General features: G+C 30.1%; 1 protein-coding gene across 5 annotated transcripts in view; it reads right to left on the bottom strand.

Moving 5' to 3' along the window:
• The window catches only part of LOC133641478 (ephrin type-A receptor 6-like), a 142,706-nt gene that overhangs the window by 5,511 nt on the left and 114,216 nt on the right, over positions 1–22,979 (bottom strand). For 3 of the 5 annotated variants that reach the window (XM_062035238.1, XM_062035256.1, XM_062035264.1), the window contains 8 exons: positions 22,706–22,811; positions 16,162–16,232; positions 13,173–13,298; positions 8,202–8,387; positions 7,931–7,992; positions 5,288–5,743; positions 5,022–5,215; positions 1,371–1,520 (listed from right to left, as the gene is read on the bottom strand). In XM_062035238.1, the coding sequence (XP_061891222.1) occupies positions 1,371–1,520; positions 5,022–5,215; positions 5,288–5,743; positions 7,931–7,992; positions 8,202–8,387; positions 13,173–13,298; positions 16,162–16,232; positions 22,706–22,811 (1,351 nt within the window). The remainder of the gene's footprint in view (positions 1–1,370; positions 1,521–5,021; positions 5,216–5,287; positions 5,744–7,930; positions 7,993–8,201; positions 8,388–13,172; positions 13,299–16,161; positions 16,233–22,705; positions 22,812–22,979) is intronic. The other 2 variants (XM_062035248.1, XM_062035229.1) reach the window with 2 other exon arrangements.

Below are 22,979 nucleotides of genomic sequence, written 5' to 3'. Positions count from 1 at the left end.
TAGTTATAATAAATTAAAACAGTTTATTGTTATGTCTTTTATTAGCTTTAATAAATTAAAACAGTTTATTGTTATGACTTTTATTAGTTATAATGAATTAAAACAGTTTATTGTTATGACTTTTATTAGTTATAATAAATTAAAACAGTTTATTGTTATGACTTTTACTAGTTATAATAAATTAAAACAGTTTATTGTTATGTCTTTTATTAGTTATAATAAATTAAAACAGTTTATTGTCATGGCTTTTATTAGTTATAATGAATTAAAACAGTAGAGTAAATTGACAACAATCCCTGAGTGTGTGCTTTTATTGTCTACTTTTAAGTGTGTGTGGTATAAAACGAGTAAAACATCAACACAGTCATTATTTTCCAAATATTTTTTTGTGCTTTTTGGAGGTAAAGGTTACAAAGAACAGTTAAAACATTGATAACTACTGTAAAAAATCTATATAACCTATAAAACGGTGCCGCTAATTTACAGATTTTTCTTTGCTGGCGACCATAATGCAAATAGTTAAAAATAAACAAAACAAGCAAACACACTGTAAAGTTGTGTTATTGTTTGTGCTATGGCGCCATCTTTTAGATGAGTTCGCTCACAGCAGGTGTTGCAACGTTTAGAGCTTTCAACCGGAAGTAGAAGTGCTGTTCCGTCTTCTCTTCGTCCATAGCGTTTCTACTAGTATGGATTCCTCATTCATAACTTTTACAATATAACTAAACCGTCCCATGTGTGATGTCTGTAGGAGTGTTTTCATGCATATTTGTACGTGCTATCGTACTGTTAGCATTAGCTAATACGCTAACATGTTTACAAATGTCTGTGTTAGTATTATCAACTTACGACGGCATTCTTTTTGTGTCATTCCAGTGTCACAAATTCCTCCGTAAATTCACCAAAACGTCACCGAGGAGTTATTGAGTCTGTTCAGCTGATTGGAGAGCTAGCTTGCGCAGCTCGTGGGTGCGTGACGACGACTTCTGTTTTGTTTGTTCAGCCGTTTTACTGCCGCGTCACAGACGCCGCTGGGAAACGATTAAGGTATGTAAATAAACATCTTTCTGCGTAAATAACTCATTTCGCAACGTATATATCTGCGACTTATAGTGTGGTGCGGCTTATATAAGGAAACTATTTTCTTTCTTCTAAAATTTAATGTACCGGTGCCCTCTGTAGTTCGGAAAATACATTAATTTATAAAATCGCAAGTTGATTAAATGTTTTGGAAAAATATTGCAAATTTTGCCAGTAACTTTCTGAAAAAGCTGCCGTGAATTCAGACATTTGAGGCCCCGACATTCACCAACAAAGTCCTAGAGGGACTGAGGAGTGCCAGGGTCTGGAACTTGGGACCGCTCACTCACTCTATGCTCATGGTGGCGATGGAATCCAGCGTGGTGTATCCTGCAGCAATGAAGTTGTTCTTGTATTGGCTCATCTTGATGGAGTCCAGCCAGTCTCCGATGGAGATGAAGAGCGGGTAGTCGGGCAAGTCGTCTGGAGACTCGGGGAAACTAAGACAGCAGAAGGATTAGAGGGCATGAATATTTCATATGCTATGGAGGACCACCCGTGATGGTGGGCATATTTAATAAGCTCATCAAATGCACGCTGCGGAAACACACCTAACACATTTCTGAAGGCGTTTTACTTTTTGCTTCCATGCTAGGAAGACATTTTAAAGTCCACATTAAGGATGACGAGTCAGTTATTTGTCGTTCTTTTCCTCACTCTGACCACTTTTGGAGTATTACAAAGTGCTATTGTAGACATCTTCAAGCTAAACAATCAAATAATCCGAATTTTATTTTGAACCCCCCTACTTTAAGTTTTATTTATTTTTTTTTACACTTTTTTAACATTTATTTTTATTATATAAAAAAAGAACCACCCAGTGTGAATTAAAAAAATATATAAATTATGTGGAGCCAAATATAAATAGTTGGAATGATGAAAAAAAGTCGAATTTATGAGCTAAAAGTCATAATTATGAGATAAAAGTCAGAAATATGATATAATTATGAAATAAAAATGTAATTTATGTGATTAAACATCAAAATTATGATATAACATAATTGAAATTATGATGTAAAATAATTACAATTATGAGATAAAATAATTCAAATTATGAGAAAAAAATTGCCTTTTTTTTGTTTTTTTGTTTTACACTTTTTTATTTTTGACTAAATTGGGGCCCGAAGCAGAATTTTATGTTGAGACCCCGCCCACCTTTCTTTAATTAATGACACATTTATTTATTTATTACAATTTTAAATGTTTTATTTAATTAAATTAAATTATTTATACATTTAAGTAATATTTAAATACTTTTTTTTTATCTCACAATTGTACAATTTCCTCTCATAATTGAATTACCATAGGGATATATATTTTTTTATTAGCTATATATAGGAAGTCAAAATTATTAAATATAAAATATGATATATATATATATATATATATATATATATATATATATATATATATATATATATATATATATATATATATATATATATATATATATATAAATATGTATAAACACACACACACATATATATATATATATATATATATATATATATATATATATATATATATATATATATATATATATATATATATATATATATATATATATATATATATATATATATATATATATATATATATATATACCGTAATTTCCGGACTATAAGCCGCACCTGACTATAAGCCGCACCAGCTAAATTTAGGGGAAAATACAGATTGCTCCATATATAAGCCGCACCCGACTATAAGCCGCAGGGTTTTGATGTGTAATTAGCGTAGTATATAGGGGTTCCTGCTACCACGGAGGGGATTGTCGGGACAGAGATGACTGTTTGGGAACGCAAAGCGTCCCATTTATTAACAATAAATCTTTCAATCATTCAATCAAACTTTCACATCTTTGACATGGCGAACAGCATTCATGCAGAGTACAAATAATACAACGGTGCAAAGTAATACAAAGTGCTCGCCTGTACGTTATCAAAATAACCAGCCTACCGGTATATGAAAAGTCAGTCTTTAATCATTGTGTCATCGTCTTCCTCCTGCGTACTAAAACCACCGAAATCCTCTTCGTCGGTGTCTGAGAAGAACAGGCCGTATATAAGCCGCACCCTTGTATAAGCCGCAGGGACCAGAACGAGGGGAAAAAGTAGCGGCTTATAGTCCGGAAATTACGGTATATACATATATATATATATATATATATATATATATATATATATATATATATATATATATATATATATATATATATATATATATATATATATATATATGTATGTTTTACACTTTTTTCTGTATTTATTTGTGTGGCCAAAAAATAATTAAGTTTGACACCCTATTAAAAAATGAAAAAAATGTCAATGCTATTTTATGTATGTACAGGGCTAGCAGGCTAAATTAAAATTAAAATGTATTTTTATTATATAAAAAAGGAAGAAACCTGTGTGAATTAAAAAAAATTATGTGGAGCAGAATTTTATTTTGATCCCCCTTTTAATTTATGAGCAGAGTTAAAATTGGGCACCGTTGCAAAATTGTATTTTGAGCCAACCAGAAGGAACTAAAAAATGTTTTATGTAAGTGAGGCATTAAAAAAAAACTTGAGCGCCCACGCCATTAATTAGCATGACTTTTTTCTTTCTTTCTTTTTTTAAAAAAAATTTACACTTTTTTATTTATATGCAGCGCCATCCTTGGCCTAAGCAGAATTTTATTTTGAACCCGTTACCCATCTTTATTTATTTATTAATTTTTAAAAGATACACTATGTATTTATTTATGTGCCCTAAACATAATTTATTTTAACCTCCAAAATTATTATTAGTATCATCTTTTTTATTTACTCTTTTTATGTATGGCTAAATTGGGGCCCTAAGCAAAAAAAAAATATATATATATTTATATAAAAAATAAAAAAAATAAAATATATACATGTATATATATATAATGTAGAATTTCATCTTGAGCCCCCCCCATCTCATTTTTTATTTCATTCATGTCCAGGGTTAAATTGGGGCCCCAAGCAAAATTTTATTTTGAACCCCTAGAATAAATATTTAAAAAAAGTTTTATTTATGTGAAGCAAAATATTAACATTTTAAATAAAACAATTATTTTGAGCCTCCACATTAATTAATTTTATAAATGTATTTAATTTAAATTTAATTTTTTTTTACACTTTTTTATTTTTGTGCTAAATTGGGGCCTGAAGCAGGATTTAATTTTAAGCCCCCCGCCCACCTTTCTTTATTTATATATATATATTTGTTTACACTTTTTTATGTATTTAATTGTGTGCCCTAAAAATAATTAAGTTTGACACCAACTTAAAAAAGCATTCATTTTTTAATGCTTTTTTAATGTATGTATAGGGCCAGTGCTGGCGAAATTGGAGCCCTATGCAAAATGTCATTGTGAGCCGTACAATTATTATTTATTTATTTTTTGGACTTTTTTTTTTTAAATTTAAAGCAGAATTTTATTTTGACCCCCCTCCTCATCCATTATTATTATTATACTTTTTTTTCTGTGTGCACTTTTTATACATGTGCAGGGCTGCTTCTTGCTAAATTGGAGCTATATTTTGAGCCCGCTCCCCCAATTAATTAATTATTTTATTTATCTATTTTTTAAAATTGGTTGCCTCAAGCAGAATTCTATTTAGAGCCCTGCCTATTAAATGTATTTTTACACATTTTTAATCATGTGCAGGCCTACCATTGGCGGAATTTGTTTCTTTCTTATTAATGTGGAACAATTTTTATACTTTTTTTTTTTAAACCAACCTCAAATTTAATTTGACAAATGTTGTGTAATAATAACATTTCCTAACACCCTCAACCAGGATTCAAACCTAGTAGTCCTGCTTACAAGCCCTCTGCCAGAGATTTTGTGAAGCTATGGTGAAATTGACCACACTATTATGGTCAGTGATGGAGCAGGAGGGGGCTAGGAAGACAGGAAGTGTGTGTACTTACCTGTTTGTGTCATTGACCAGGGTGAGAAGACCGCTGGGGTTGATGATGAGTTTGTCCAGGAAACAAAGCACGTTGTTGAATCGCGGCCGCTGACTGGGCTCCTTCTGCCAGCAGTGCAACATGAGCTGGTGCAGAGTGACGGGACAACCCATGGGCGCAGGTAACCGATACCCTTCCTCCATAGATAGAACCACCTGAGAGCAATCGGGGAAAATATGAAAAGGCGTGGGCGTGTGCGCGGCGTCCGTCTAATTAGCATTACTTACGTCTTGATTGGACATCTCCCAGTAAGGCCTCTCGCCGTACGACGTGACCTCCCACATGACGATGCCGTAACTCCACACGTCGCTGGCCGAGGAGAACTTCCCGTACGCGATGGCCTCGGGTGCCGTCCAGCGTATGGGTATCTTCCCCCCCTGGCGGTCAGAGTAAAACTGAATCATCTTTAAGGATGCAGAACTGGAGGACGGGCGTTCGTCGTGCGGGCGGCGCCGATGAAAACCCACATTTACTGTCGCCGTGTACGCCGCCTCCGCGTCCTCGCCCATGACCCGGGACATGCCGAAGTCCGACACCTTGCACACCAGGTTTTGGTCCACCAAGATGTTGCGGGCCGCCAGGTCTCTGTGGACGTAGCCCATCTCGGAGAGGTAGGCCATGCCCGCCGCCACGCCGCGCATCATGCCCACCAGCTGCAGCACCGTGAACTGGCCGTCACGCGTCTGCGGGGGAACATTTCAACGTTACGCAGGAAATTGTACTGTAAAATATATATTTTTACTAACACACTTTGATGGGTGAGTTAAATAAATAAATGCATCACACTGCCACACCGGTTAATAAAATAAATAAGTCAATAATCATTTAAATAATTAATTAAATGCGAAATATTTAATTAAAACAGTAATTCATTTTTTACTGATTTTTAATCCATATTAATATATGAACATTTAAAAAAAAAAACAGATATCATTTTACATTAAAGTAATTAATGACACGTTTATTTATTTGATTTATTTATTTGAATTTTAAATGTTTTTTTAATTAAATTAAATCATTTATACATTTAAGTAATATTTAAAAACAAAAAAAATATATATATATACTGTATATATATATATATATATATATATATATATATATATATATATATATATATATATATATATATATATATATATATATATATATATATACATATATATGTACATATATATATATATTTACATATATATATATATATATATATATATATATATATATATATATATATATATATATATATATATATATATATATATATATATATATATATATATATAATAGTTTTTATATATAATCATTTTGACTTCCTATGTATCGCTAATAAAAAAAATATCAATTATGAGATGAAAATGTACAATTATGAGATAAAAAAGCTGAAATTATGAATAAATAGTCAACATTATGAGATCAATAGTCTAAACTATGAGATAAGAGAGTCAAAATTATTGGATAAAAAGTCATAATTATGAGATAACTAGTTAAAATTATGAGATGAAACGTCTTAATTATGAGATAAAAATGTAAAATTATGAGTTAAGAAAGTCATGATTTTGAGATAAAACGTCTTAATTATGAGATAAAAATGTAAAATTATGAGTTAAGAAAGTCATGATTATGAGATATAACGTCTTAATTATGAGATAAAAAGTCAAAATAATGAGTCAAGAAAGTCATGATTCTGAGATAAAAAGTTGTAAGTATGAGATAAAAAGTCAAAATTATGAGTTAAGAAAGTCAATTATGAGATAAAAAGGCGTAATTATGAGATAGAAAGTCATAATTATGAGATAAAAGTCATGATTATGATAAAAAGTCCAAATTATGGGTTAAGAAAGTCAATTATGAGATAAAAAGGCATAGTTATGAAATAGAAAGTCATAATTATGAGATAACTAGTTAAAATTATGAGATGAAACGTCTTAATTATGAGATAAAAATGTAAAATTATGAGTTAAAGTCATGATTCTTAGATAAAACGTCTTAATTATGAGATACAAATGTAACATTATGAGTTAAGAAAGTCAGGATTCTGAGATAAAAAGTTGTAAGTATGAGATAAAAAGTCACAATTATGAGTTAAGAAAGTGATTTATGAGATAAAAAGGCGTAATTATGAGATCGAAAGTCATAATTATGAGATAAAAGTCATGATTATGATAAAAAAGTCCAAATTATGAGTTAAGAAAGTCAATTATGAGATAAAAAGGCGTAATTATGAAATACAAAGTCATAGTTATGAGATAGAAAGTTGTAATTATGAGATAAAAGTCATGATTATGATAAAAAGTCCAAATTATGAGTTAAGAAAGTCATTTATGAGATAGAAAGTCATAATTATAAGATACAAGTCATAACTATGAGATAAAAAGTCTTAATTATGAGATTTAAAAAAGTAATCATTATAAGCTAAAAGTTATGATTATGATAAAAACTCAAAATTATATGTTAAGAAAGTCAATTATGAGATAGAAAGTCACAATTATGAGATAGGAAGTCGAAATTAAGAAAGTGAAAATTATGAGATAAAAAGTCAAGTTTTTCTCACATTTGTGACTTTGTATGTAATAATTAAAGTCGTAATTATGAATAAAAAAAAGTTGTAAACATGAGATAGAAATATAAACATGTGAAATGATAATTAGGACTTTTTGTCTCAGAATTTCGACTTGTTATCTTTTTAGGTCATATTCATGACTTACCATTTGTTTTGTTTTTTTTGTTTGTTTTTAGTGTAGGAAACAGGCTTCCGTTATTATCAGATTTCAAGTTGACAAAAGCGAGAAACGCTGCGACACAAATGGACAAGGAGGTATGATGATGATGATGATGATGATGATGATGATGAGGTCATGATGTGTTCAAACCCGTAGGAAAGAATCCAGCGCTCCATTTGCCATGTACTCCACCACTATCATCACAGGCCTGCCTGGGGACACACATGAGTCAGTGAAGGCAGCACACACACACACACACACACACACACACACACACACACACACACACACACACACACACACACACACACACACACACACACACACACACACACACACACACACACACACACACACACACACACACTCACACACACACACACACACACACACACACACACACACACACACAGCATCTTACTCTTGGTGACCACTCCTTCCAGCCTGATGATGTTTGGGCTGTTAAACTGTCCCATGATGGATGCTTCACGTAAAAAGTCTCTCCTCTGCTGCTCCATGTATCCTCCCTTCAGGGTCTTTATGGCCACCGCCATGTCCAGCCTGGAGGGTGTGCGGAGACGACCGCTACACACCTCGCCAAATTCACCTGCATGGGAGAAACATGCAGTATACATGTAAACAAACAGTATACATATGTAAACATACAGCATACACATGTACACATACAGTATAGACATACAGTACACACATGTACACATGCAGACACTTCTTGCAGTTTTTATTCCATGAAAACTAAAGTATTTCTAAAGTTTATACATAAAATAACAATACACATAATAAATAATAATAATATTAATCTGTTATTTGTGGTATACTACTGATGACTGTTGATTTTTTTTTTCAAAATTATGAGAATGTCAAATTTCCAACAAAACAGTCTAAATTATGAGATAATAAACAGTCAAAATTTGAGTTTAAAAGTCAAAATGATGTAATAAAAAGTAGAAATGGTGAGCTAAAAAGTAAAAATGATGAGATAAGTCATAACTATGAGCTAAGAATGAAATTATTAACTAAAAAGTCACGATTGTAAGACAAAAAGCAAAAACATAAAAAGTTGAAATGATAAAATAAGGTCGAAATTATGAAATAAAAGTCAAAATTATGAGATAAAAAGTCAAAATTATGAAATAAAAATCCGAATTAGGAGATGAAAAGTCAAAATGATGTAATAAAAAGTAGAAATTATGAGCTAACAAGTTAAAATGATGAGATAAGTCATAATTATGAGCTAAAAAGGAAATCATTAACTAAAAAGTCATGATTGTAAGAGAAAAAGTAAAAATATAAAAAGTTGAAATTATAAAACAAGGTCGAAATTATGAAATAAAAGTCAAAATTATGAGATGAATAGTCAATGAAATAAAAATCCGAATTAGGGGATGAAAAATCTAAATTATTATATGAAAAATCTAAATTATAAAATGAGAAAAACATGATTATGAGATAAAAAGTCGAAATTATGAGATCAAAATGTCGAAATTATTAACTAAAAAGTGATGATTATAAGATAAAAAGTTAAAATATAAAACGTTGAAATTATAAAATAAAGTCGAAATTATGAAATAAAAGTCAAAATTATGAGATGAAAAGTCAAAACTATGAAATAAAAATCCACATTAGGAGATGAAAAGTCAAAATGATGTAATAAAAAGTAGATATTATGAGCTAACAAGTTAAAATGATGAGATAAGTCATAATTATGAGCTAAAAATGAAATCATTAACTAAAAAGTCATGATTGTAAGAAAAAAAGTAAAAATATAAAAAGTTGAAATTATAAAACAAGGTCGAAATTATGAAATAAAAGTCAAAATCATGAGATGAATAGTCAATGAAATAAAAATCCGAATTAGGGGATGAAAAATCTAAATTATTATATGAAAAATCTCAATTATAAAATGAGAAAAACATGATTATGAGATAAAAAGTCAAAATTATGAGATCAAAATGTCGAAATTATTAACTAAAAAGTCATGATTATAAGATAAAAAGTTAAAATATAAAACGTTGAAATTATAAAATAAGGTCGAAATTATGAAATAAAAGTCAAAATTATGGATGAAAAGTCAAAATTATGAAATAAAAATCCGAATTAGGAGATGAAAAGTCAAAATGATGTAATAAAAAGTAGAAATTATGAGCTAACAAGTTAAAATGATGAGATAAGTCATAATTATGAGCTAAAAATTAAATCATTAACTAAAAAGTCATGATTGTAAGAAAAAAAGTAAAAATATAAAAAGTTGAAATTATAAAACAAGGTCGAAATTATGAAATAAATGTCAAAATTATGAGATGAATAGTCAATGAAATAAAAATCCGAATTAGGGGATGAAAAATCTAAATGATTATATGAAAAATCTAAATTATAAAATGAGAAAAACATGATTATGAGATAAAAAGTCGAAATTATGAGATCAAATTTCGAAATTATTAACTAAAAAGTGATGATTATAAGATAAAAAGTTAAAATATAAAACGTTGAAATGATAAAATAAGGTCGAAATTATGAAATAAAAGTCAAAATTATGAGATGAAAAGTCAAAACTATGAAATAAAAATCCGAATTAGGAGATGAAAAGTCAAATGATGTAATAAAAAGTAGAAATTATGAGCTAACAAGTTAAAATGATGAGATAAGTCATAATTATGAGCTAAAAATGAAATCATTAACTAAAAAGTCATGATTGTAAGAAAAAAAGTAAAAATATAAAAAGTTGAAATTATAAAACAAGGTCGAAATTATGAAATAAATGTCAAAATTATGAGATGAATAGTCAATGAAATAAAAATCCGAATTAGGGGATGAAAAATCTAAATTATTATATGAAAAATCTCAATTATAAAATGAGAAAAACATGATTATGAGATAAAAAGTCGAAATTGTGAGATCAAAATGTCAAAATTATTAACTAAAAAGTCATGATTATAAGATAAAAAGTTAAAATATAAAACGTTGAAATTATAAAATAAAGTCGAAATTATGAAATAAAAGTCAAAATTATGAGATGAAAAGTCAAAACTATGAAATAAAAATCCACATTAGGAGATGAAAAGTCAAAATGATGTAATAAAAAGTAGAAATTATGAGCTAACAAGTTAAAATGATGAGATAAGTCATAATTATGAGCTAAAAATGAAATTATTAACTCAAAAGTCATGATTGTAAGAGAAAAAGTAAAAATATAAAAAGTTGAAATTATAAAACAAGGTAGAAATTATTAAATAAAAGTCAAAATTATGAGATGAATAGTCAATGAAATAAAAATCCGAATTAGGGGATGAAAAATCTAAATGATTATATGAAAAATCTAAATTATAAAATGAGAAAAACATGATTATGAGATAAAAAGTCGAAATTATGAGATCAAAATTTCGAAATTATTAACTAAAAAGTGATGATTATAAGATAAAAAGTTAAAATATAAAACGTTGAAATTATAAAATAAGGTCGAAATTATGAAATAAAAGTCAAAATTATGAGATGAAAAGTCAAAACTATGAAATAAAAATCCGAATTAGGAGATGAAAAGTCAAAATGATGTAATAAAAAGTAGAAATTATGAGCTAACAAGTTAAAATGATGAGATAAGTCATAATTATGAGCTAAAAATGAAATTATTAACTAAAAAGTCATGATTGTAAGAGAAAAAGTAAAAATATAGAAAGTTGAAATTATAAAACAAGGTCGAAATTATGAAATAAAAGTCAAAATGATGAGATAAAAAGTCAAAACTATGAAATAAAAATCCAAATTTGGAGATGAAAGAAATGCAGCTCAGATATACTCCAGCACCCCCCACGACCCCAAAAGGGACAAGCGGTAGAAAATGGATGGAGGTTAAAATTATGTAATAAAAAGTAGAAATTATGAAATGAGAAAAACATAATTATGAGATAAAAAGTCGAAATTATGAGATAAAAATGTCGAAATTATTAACTAAAAAGTCATGATTATAAGATAAAAAGTTTAAATATAAAACGTTGAAATTAGTAAGTAAAGTCGAAATTATACATAACATAAAAATACACATAATAAATAATAATAATAATTATAATAATAATTTGTTATTTGTGGTATACTACTGCTGACTGTTGATTTTTTTCCCCAAAATTATGAGAAAGTCAAAATTCCGACAAAAAAGTCGAAATTATGAGATCAAAAAAAGTCGAAATTTGAGTTTAAAAGTCAAAATTATGTAATAACAAGTAGAAATGATGAGATAAAAAGCTAAAATTATTAGGTAAAAAGTCAGAACTATGAAATAAAAATCAGAATTACGAGATTAAAAGTCAAAATTATGATACAAAAAATCTAAACTATAAAATGAGAAAAACATTTTTATGTGATAACAAGTCGAAATTATGAGATACAAATGTCAAAATTATTAACTAAAAAGTCATGATTATAAGGTAAAAAGTTAAAATATAAACCATTGAAATTATGAAATTAAGTCAAAATTATACATAACATAACAAATACACATAACAAGTAATAATAATAATTTGTTATTTGTGGTATACTACTGCTGACTGTTGATTTTTTTTTTTCAAAATTATGAGAAAGTCAAAATTCCGACAAAAAAAAATCGAAATTATGAGATAAAAAAAAGTCAAAATTTGAGTTTAAAAGTCAAAATGATGTAATAAAAAGTAGTAATTATGAGATAAAAAGTTAAAATTATGAGATAAAAAGTCACAACTATGAAATAAAAATCAGAATTAGGAGATGAAAAGTCAAAACTATGAGATGAAAAATTTAAATTATGAAATGAGAAAGTGTTATGAGATAACATTTGAAATGATTAACCAAAAAGTCATGATTATAAGATAAAAAGTCAAAATATAAAAAGTAAAAATTATGAGATTAAAAAAAAAAGTTAAAATGATGAGATAAAAATCAGAATCATGACATAAAAAGTTGAAATTTTGAAAAAAGAGTCGAAATTGTGAAATAAGATTTTAAATTATGAGATTAAACATCGAAATTATGAGATAAAATATTTAAAATTATGAGATAAGAAGTCGAAATTATGTAATAAAAAGTCAAATTAGGACTTAACGGTCGAAATTATGTAATAAAAAGTCAAATTATGAGGTAAAAAGTACACAGTGGATTGACTTTGTCTCCAAAAAGTATTAAAAAGTCAAATTATGAGGTAAAAAGTACACAGTTGACTGACTTTGTCTCCAAAAAGAGCAGTCAGTGGACATACTCTGCAGTTTCATGTTAAAAACACTTACAAACTCTGTCCAGCAGAGGGCGCCAGAGTCACAGAAACCTTTATTTCCCTGCTGGTGAACACTCTTTGAAACATCACAGGCCTTCATGTTAGTGTTGTTTCCAACAGAAGAATATTGACATTTACCTGAGCCAATCACCCTGTCGATGCAAATAGAGGAGGGGTCTATCTCTCTCGCAAACTCCTCCACAGCCTGAGTGGGGTCCTCGTACGTGTCGGGGTCCACGTACGTCTTTATCCCAGAGAAAGGAACTGGTGGGAGGAGATGAGATTGCCCTTAAATGTCTGTGACAATTATCATCACTGGCGAGTGGACTGTGCAGTTAGTCCAAGAAGTGGTGTAAAAAGTAGTGTAAAGATGCAAAGGAGTGAGACCTCCTCCCCTCGTTAGCAGAGAAGTATTGTGTCTGCAGCCCTGGAATAGACGTGAACGAAGCTTAACGAGGAGCATGTAAAAATACTTGCTAGTGTAAAATGTTAAGACAGTTGGCTGCCTTGCCAGAGCTTAAAATACTTTTTAAAAGTACATTTTAACTTTCCTGTCTGAATGATTTATGTGCTGTCAAACAAGGGAAGGTTCTAGTTGGACTTGGAGACACACCTGGGAACCACAAGAGCTGGGAAACTTTTTTACCTCCCATATCTTGGCCGTATTATTCTGAAACGATATCAGCACCAATCGTACGATACTTTTAATTTTTTTTTGCGTGGAATATATATATATATATAAAAAAAAGGTTAGAACAAGTGACATGACTCAGAGAACAATGGCAGGTATGACAAACACTAACACATGACAGACTTATACAGTCTTTCAATTGAAGTGGGGTGGTAATTTCATTTTGGCGACAGCGAGTGGTCACAATCATTCCTTAAGTTAATGATGCAGACACGTTTGTTTAATCATTTAAATAATGAATCAAATGGGAAATATTTCAACAGTAAATCATTATTACAATTTAAATAGTAAAATCTTTATTTAAATATTAATAAGTGAAATTATTTAAAATTAAATAAATGTCATTTTACATTAAAGTAATTAATGACACATTTATTTGTTTGATTTATTTTATTTTAAATATTTTAATTTCATTTAATTAATTACACATTAAAGTAATATTTAAAAATATATTTATATATATTATATATATTAACTATGTATGATAATTTTGACTTTCTATGTATCTCTATTTAAAAAAAAATATCCCTATGGTAAGTCAAGTATGCGATGAAAATGTAAAATAATGAGATAAAAAGTACTTTTAATTTTTTGTAGCGTGGACTATATATATATATATATATATATATATATATATATATATATATATATATAAAGGTTTGATCAAATCAAGTGACATGACTCAGAGAAAAATGGTTGGTGTGACAAACACTAACACATGACAGACTTATGCAGTCTTTAAATTGAAGTGGGGTGGTAATTTCATTTTGGCGATACCGAATGGTCACAATCATTTACTAGGTTGAACTCAGTAATTTTAATGATGCGGACACGTCTGTTACTGGATATTTTCTAAGTCATGGGTGTCCAAAGTGTGGCCCGGGTGCCATTTTTGGCCCAGAGCTCGTTTTTTATTGGCCCTCAACTGATGGGAAAAATAAAGCGGATTCATTATTGTGTTTTAATTTTTTATTTCTCATTTGTTTATTGGAAGCAGAATTTAAATTTTGAGGCCCCCCTTATTATTAGTAACACTTTTTTAAAATTATGTACAGGGCTGCTTCTGGTTAAGTTGGGGCCCTATGCAGAATTTAATAATTTGGGTAGCCCCCATTAACTTTTATTCCTGCATATATATATATATATATATATATATATATATATATATATATATATATATATATATATATATATATATATATATATATATATATATAATTTGATGCATGTTTTAGGTAGGTATTGATGATGATGCAGACACGTTTGTTACTGGACACTTTCAAGTACGCTTCTGCCTTGGAGGTTTAGTATCCCCAGGCGGGATTGTTGTTTATTGGCCCTCCACAGATTGTAAAAATAAAGTGGATTCAATATTTATTTTCTATTTATTTAATTTTTTGTATTTCTTTTAATGGAAGCAACATTTAATTTTGAATTTCCCCATAATTTACATGTTTTTTTCTTCCTTACACTCGTTCATTTATGTGCAGGGCTGGACTTTGCTAAGTTGGAGTCCTAAGCAGAATTTAATATTTTGGGCCACCCCTTATTAACTTTTTTATTCATAGTTTGTTTTTTTTTACACTTTTTTATTGGCTACCCGAAGCAGGATTTTATTTTGAAAGCCGCAACATTTATTCATGTGAAACAATTTTTTTTTATTACTTGTTTAATTCAACTTGAATTTAATTTGATGCATGTTTTGTACGAAAACAAATTCATGGGAAATGTGTACTTTGAATTGTTAGTACAAAATCAATTCAATGACGCGGACACGTTTGTTACTGGATGCTTTCTAGTATGCTTCTGCCTTGGAGACATTGTATCTCTAAGTCAGGGGGGTCCAAAGTGCGGCGCGGGTGCCATTTTTGGGCCGCAGCTGGTTGTTTAATAGCCCTCATTTAAAAACATTTTTTTAATTTAATTTATTGGAAGCAGAATTTATTTCCGAGCCCCTCTCATTATTATTCTTCTTTTTTTTTTTTTTACACTTTTTTAATTATGTGCAGGGCTGCCCTTGGCTAAATTGATTACCAGAAGCAGAATTTTTTTATGACCCTTCGTAACATTTCTTTTCACACTTTTTTGATTTATGTAAATTTGCATTACTTTTTTAATCAAACTTCAATTTAATTTGATGCATGATTTTCATGGGAAATGCTTAACATTCTAAGTACAAAATACATTCAATGACGCAGATACGTTTGTTACTGGATATTTTCTATTACGTTTCAGCCTTGGAAGTTTAGTATTTCTAAGGTTGGGTGTCCAAATTGTGGCCCGGGGGCCATTGTCGGCCCGCAACATGTTTTTAATTGGCCCTCGACAGATTGAAAGAACAAAGTTGATTCATGATCATTGAGATCTGTTATTAGATTGTATGCTAATATAACGCAAAGCTAAAAAGCCAAAAGTCCATTCAAACAGAAACATTACCATGTCCACTACGGAAGCGTGTCCTCCTCTTCTCCTCGGACTTCATCCTGGCTTTGATGTACCCCTGACACCTGTGAAGGTGAACATCTTTGTTAAATATCGGAACATCTTTATTAAATATAGATTTCTGACAATATAAAAGCATAACCGTGGTGACAGGATGTGACTGAGGCAGCAATAGTAATTAATAATATGTTTATTCACAAATAATTGACCTTAGTTATCCTTTGCCTCATTTCAATCACATGAAAAGCATTGAAAATAATTGTATTCATTAACTATTTGTTATTATAAATATTAATACAATTATTAATAATTATTAATTTAATTAATTATAATTATTAATAAATATTAGTCTTAGTTAGTTATAACAAATAAAATACTGTTGGAAAGACAAAAACATTCTAAAAAACAAACAAAAGGTTTTCACATTGTTATTATGGTTATTGTGTGGAGAATTTTGAGGAAAAAAAAGAAACTATTCCAGTTTAGAATAAGGCCGTTTGTGCTCTGCCATGCCCAATCAAGTGTGATTTATTAGTTTTTTTATTTTTAATACATTTGCAACAAATTCTAAAAAAACCCAAAAACGTTTTCACATTATTACTATGGGTTATTGTGTGGAGAATTTTGAGAGAGAAAAATGAATTTATTCCAGTTTAGAATAAGGCAGTTTGTGCTCAGCCATGCACAGTCAAGTGTTATTTCATGTGATTTCTTAGTTTTTTATTTTTAATAAATTTGCAACAAATTCTAAAAAAAATAAAATGTTTTCACATGATTATTATGGGTTATTGTGTGGAGAATTTTGAGAGAAAAAAATATATATATTCCAGTTTAGAATAAGGCCGTTTGTGCTCTGCCATGCACAGTCAAGTGTGATTTCATGTGATCTCTTAGTTTTTGATTTTTAATACATTTGCAACAAATTCTAAAAAAAAAAAAAAATGTTTTCACGTTACTATTATGGGTTATTGTGTGGAGAATTTTGAGAGAAAAAAAACGAATTTATTCCAGTTTAGAATAAGGCCGTTTGTGCTCTGCCATGCACAGTCAAGTGTGATTTCATGTGATCTCTTAGTTTTTTATTTTTAATAAATTTGCCAAAAAATTATTTAAAAAACCAAACGTTTTCACATTGTTATTATGGGTTATTGTGTGTAGAATTTTGAGGACAAAAATGAATTCATTCCAGTTTAGAGTAAGGCTGCTTGTGCTCTGCCATGCACAATTTCATGTAATTTCTTAGTTTTTTAATTTTAATACATGTGCAACAAATTCTAAAAAAAAATTTTTTTTCACATTATTATTATGGGTTATTGTGTGGAGAATTTTGAGAGAAAATTTTTTTTTTATTCCAGTTTAGAATAAGGCCGTTTGTGCTCTGCCATGCACAGTCAAGTGTGATTTCATGTGATTTCTTAGTTTTTTATTTTTAATAAATTTGCAAAAAATTCTAAAAAAAAAAAAATGTTTTCACATTGTTATTATGGGTTATTGTGTGTAAAATTTTGAGGACAAAAATGTATTTATTCCAGTTTAGAGTAAGGCTGCTTGTGCTCTGCCATGCACAGTCAAGTGTGATTTCATGTGATTTCTTAGTTTTTTATTTTTAATACATTTGCAACAAATTCTAAAAAAAAAAAAAAAATCACATTGTTATTATAGGTTATTGTGTGTAGAATTTTGAGAGAAAAAAATGAATTTATTCCAGTTTAGAATAAGGCAGTTTGTGCTCTGCCATGCACAGCCAAGTGTTATTTCATGTGATTTCTTAGTTTTTTCTATTTTTAATACATTTGCAAAAAATTCTATAAAAAAAACCAAAACGTTTGCACATTGTTATTATGGGTTACTGTGTGTAGAATTTTGAAGGACAAAAAATAATTTATTCCAGTTTAGAGTAAGGCTGCTTGTGCTCTGCCATGCACAGTCAAGTGTGATTTCATGTGATTTCTTAGTTTTTTTTATTTTTAATACATTTGCAAAAAATTATTTAAAAAAAAACAAAACATTTTCACCTTGTTATTATGAGTTATTGTGTGGAGAATTTTGAGGACAAATATGAATGTATTCCAGTTTAGAGTAAGGCTGCTTCAGCTCAGCCATGTCAAGTGTGATTTCATGTGATTTCTTAGTTTTTTATTTTTAATACATTTGCTAAAAATTCTAAAAAAACAAACAATCGTTTTTACATTGTTATTAAGTGGAGAATTTTGAGGACAAAAATTAATTTATTTGATTGTGGAATAAGAATGTAACACAACAAAATGTGGAAAAAGCGAATATTTTCCGAATACACTGTATTGTAGTGGTTTTGAATTAATCCTTCCATTTGTCAGTCTGTGGCCCTCAGTGGAAAAAAGTTTGGGCTCCCCTGCGTTGGAGGAACTCTCACGACTCATTATTGGGACACAACAAACACGTTTATTAAGGGCAATGTAATGTTCATATTGTTTAATCAAACTTTTTACGTTTCGACCTATGACATTAATTGGGGGCGAACATTTTTTTTGTGTGCAAAATTACACATTTGACATCGTTTTTCAAATCTTCCTGACTCAACTCCGACCAGGGATTGAACTCGGTATCTTCGACGTACAAGCTGCGCGCCACAGGGAACAGTTCAAGAAAAATCGGCCTTATTTTCCTATCAGTGTTGGAGCAGGAAGGGGCTAGGAACAGGTTTGCTGTAAAATTCCATAGTTCATTCTTTGACATTTTCCGTGTAATAATAATAATAATAATACTAATAATAATCACTATTAAAAAAACTATTACTCAATCATGTAAAAACATGACTATTTTTGTACTTTAAGTGTAAATCTAAATGACAACCGGATACAAATTAGTAATGAATAAAAAACAACAAGGAAAATAATAATAATATTAACAATTATACATTTAGATAACAAAAGCAATGTGAAAAATTGTATTCCGTTTTTTTCTTTTTTTAACTTTTTACACTTATTTTTTTACCAACATGTTATTTTTGTGTCATGAATCAAATGTAATAAAAGGCCATTTAATTAAATACAAACATCCTCACATTGATTGGTGCAATACATCAATTTTGACCAACATTTTAAGTCGAAGCATGTTTTGTCCATGATAATATTTTTATGATTGTAAGAAGCCAAAATCAAGATGAAAATAGTATTAATTGCCCAGTACAGGCCCTTCCACATATTGATGCATTCATTTCCATTGATTTATTTTGGACTTGAGAACAAACGCCAAATTAAACCTTTAAAAATGAAACGAAACTATCAAATGTTTCGCAGGCATTTTCCCTGCTTTGTCCCGCTAATGAAAATACTTTGTGAAACCGGAAACTCACTGATGTCAAAAATGGGAGCTGATGGAAGGGATCAAACGGTCGCTCTGTGAATTACATGCTGAGTAATTAAGCAAAACATTTGTTCAGCCTCTTGGAAAATAACAATGCTTGCTTGCTTGGCGGCAAAGAAAAAAAAAAGTCTATTAGCAGACTCCTGGTTGTGTGTGTGTGTGTGTTCTTGTATGTCTACCCTTCTTGAGACATCAAGAAGGAAAAGTAGCTTCCATATGAGGAGGTGTGAACAAGTTAGGACATAAATCATGGTCCCCATACAAAAAAAAACATTGCATCTAATAGAGAATGACTCATTTGCACCCCTGGTGGTGAAATATGTCAAAATGAGGGTGGTCACAAAAAGGAGTGATATTTCAAAATTGACTGTGTGTCGGTTTTTAACATATGAAATAACAAGTGTGTGTAAAAATTTGAAGTGCTCCCGCTCTGGCCAACATATGTAATAGCAAGTGTTTGTAAGGAATTGAAATGCGCCCCCTCTGGCCAAAGTTAATAAAACAAATAAAATAAATATTAGGGATGTCCGATAATATTGGACTGCCGATATTATCGGCCGATAAATGCTTTAAAATGTAATATCGGAAATTGTCGGTATCGGTTTCAGAAAGTAAAATGTATGACTTTTTAAAACGCAGCTGTGTACACGGGCGTAGGGAGAAGTACAGAGCGCCGATAAAACTTAAAGGCACTGATTTTCACACACACAAGTGAATGAAACGCATACTTGGTCAACAGCCATACAGGTCACACTGAGGGTAGCCGTATAAACAACTTTAACACTGTTACAAATATGCGCCACACTGTGAACCCACACCAAACAAGAATGACAAACACATTTCGGGGAGAACATCCGCACCGTGACACAACATAAACACAACAGAACAAATACCCAGAACCCCTTGCAGCACTAACTCTTCCGGGACGCTACAATATACACCCCCCCCCCCCCGCTACCCTCTACCCCCCCAACTCCTCATGCATGTTCCAAATTCCAAGCTGCTGCTTTGAGGCATGTTAAAAAAAAAAAAGCACTTTGTGACTTCAATAATAAATATGGCAGTGCCATGTTGGCATTTTTTTTCCCATAACTTGAGTTGATTTATTTGTTACATTGTTTAATGCATCCAGCGGGGCATCACAACAAAATTAGGCATAATAATGTGTTAATTCCACGACTGTATATATCGGTATCGGTTGATATCGGTATCGGTAATTAAGAGTTGGACAATATCGGAATATCGGATATCAGTAAAAAAGCCATTATCGGACATCTCTAATAAATATGTATATAGAGACATACTGTAATAACGTGAAGTAAATAATGAAGAATAAAAAACAATTACAAACATAAAAACTCCCCCACAAAAAATATGAACTAAAAGCAGTCTTTTTCTCACAATGTGTCAACTTTTTCTTATAAAATTGGGAACAATTTCTCATATTCTTTCTGCTTCTGTAATATTGCAATATTTTCTTGTAAAAACTGTTACTTTTTCATGTAAAATTCTGACTTTTTAATGCAAAACGATGACATTTGTCATAAAAAAAATTCTGACTTTTATCACAATATTGCCAATTTCTTTGTTGTTCTTGTAAAATAGTGACTTTTGTCGAGTAAAATGAAGACTCTTTTCATAAAATTGCCAATTTTTTTTAGCTTTTCTTGTAAAATTGCGACTGATATTGGGTAACATTCCAACTTTTATCATAATATTGCACAAATGTTCAGTTTTTCTTGTAAAATTTGGACTTGGTTGAGTAAAATTACGATTTTTATTATAATACTGCCAAAAGTTTTCTTGTGAAATTGTGACCTTTTTCTATTTTTCACAAGTTTTTTTATATTGGCATATTATGTGTATATTATTAATGTTGTAAACACAAATCTTTATATATCTAGAAAGGGCGGTCCTAATGAGGTAGGCATTTTTGGAGGTTTCAAGAATGTAACTAATACAAGTGTGTGTGTGTGTGTTCTTGTATTTCTACCCTTCTTGAGACATCAACAAGGAAAAGTACCTTCCATATGAGGAGGTGTGAACAAGTTAGGACATAAATCATGGTCCCAATACGGAAAACTTTTGCATCTAATAGAGAATGACTCATTTGCACCCCTGGTGGTGAAATCTATCAAAATGAGGGTGGTCCCAAAAAGGAGGGATTTTTTAAATTGACTGTGTGTCGGTTTTAAAAGTGCGCCCCCTCTGGCTAACATATGACATAACAAGTGTGTGTAAGAAATTGAAATGCACCCCCTCTGGCCAAAATTAATAAAACAAATAAAATAAATATGTATATAGAGACATACTGTAATAACGTGAAATAAATAATGAAGAATAAAAACCAATTACAAACATAAAAATTCCCCCCCAAAAAAATATTGACTAAAAGCAGTCTTTTTCTCACAATGTGTCGACTTTTTTCTTATAAAATTGGGAACAATTTCTCGTATTCTTTCTGCTTCTGTAATAATGCAATATTTTCTCGTAAAACGGTTACTTTTTCATGTAAAAGGATTACTTTTTGCAAAACGATGACATTTGTCATAAAAAAAATTCTGACTTTTATCACAATTTTGCCAATTTCTTTGTTGTTCTTGTAAAACAGTGACATTTTTTGAGTAAAATGATGACTTTTGTCATGATTTTGCCAAGTGAAATTCAGATTATTATTATAATATTGCCAAAATGTTAAAAGTTTTGTTGAAAAATGACGACTCTTTTCATAAAATTGCCAAATTTCGAAGCTTTTCTTGTAAAATTGCGACTGTGATGGAGTAAAATTCCAACTTTTATCATAATATTGCACAAATGTTCAGTTTTTCTTGTAAAATTTCGACTTGCGTTGAGTAAAATGACGACTTTTATTATAATACTGCCAAAAGTTTTTCTTGTGAAATTCCAACTCATTTTTAACAGGTTTGTTTTATATTTGCACAGTATGTATATATATTATATATTTTTATTTATTTAAACAAAATAAAATAAAATAAAAATAAAATAAAATAAATAATTTAAAAAAATAAATAAATAAAAAAAGTATATATTATCAACGTTGCAAACACAAGTCTTTATATATCTAGAAAGGGTGGTCCTAAAGAGGTAGGCATTTTTCGGAAGTCTCAAGAAGGTAACAAATACAAGTGTGTGTTTGTGTGTGTGTGTGTGTGTGCTCCTGGAGGTCCCTCACCGTCCAGTGATGAGGAGGAAGAGTGTGAGGATGACCAGCAGAGAGAAGCCACCCACAGATGCCGTGACAACAACCAGAACTTGACCCTGATCTGCCACATCAGGTGCTGAGGGACAACACCACAACACAGTTAAGAGAGTTTGGATTCATTTTTAGCTGGTATTTGTTTCACATGTTGCAAGAATTAGTTAGCCAACACAACAGTAAACAGACTGCTAGATGAAAATATCAAAATTATACAGTGTTTTATAACCATAGGGCCGTGGGCGCCCCC

The sequence above is a fragment of the Entelurus aequoreus genome, linkage group LG02, assembly GCF_033978785.1.
Source record: "Entelurus aequoreus isolate RoL-2023_Sb linkage group LG02, RoL_Eaeq_v1.1, whole genome shotgun sequence".
Lineage (NCBI taxonomy): Eukaryota > Metazoa > Chordata > Actinopteri > Syngnathiformes > Syngnathidae > Entelurus > Entelurus aequoreus.
Note: the sequence above shows the minus strand (reverse complement) of the source record. Positions and strands in the feature narration are given on the sequence as shown.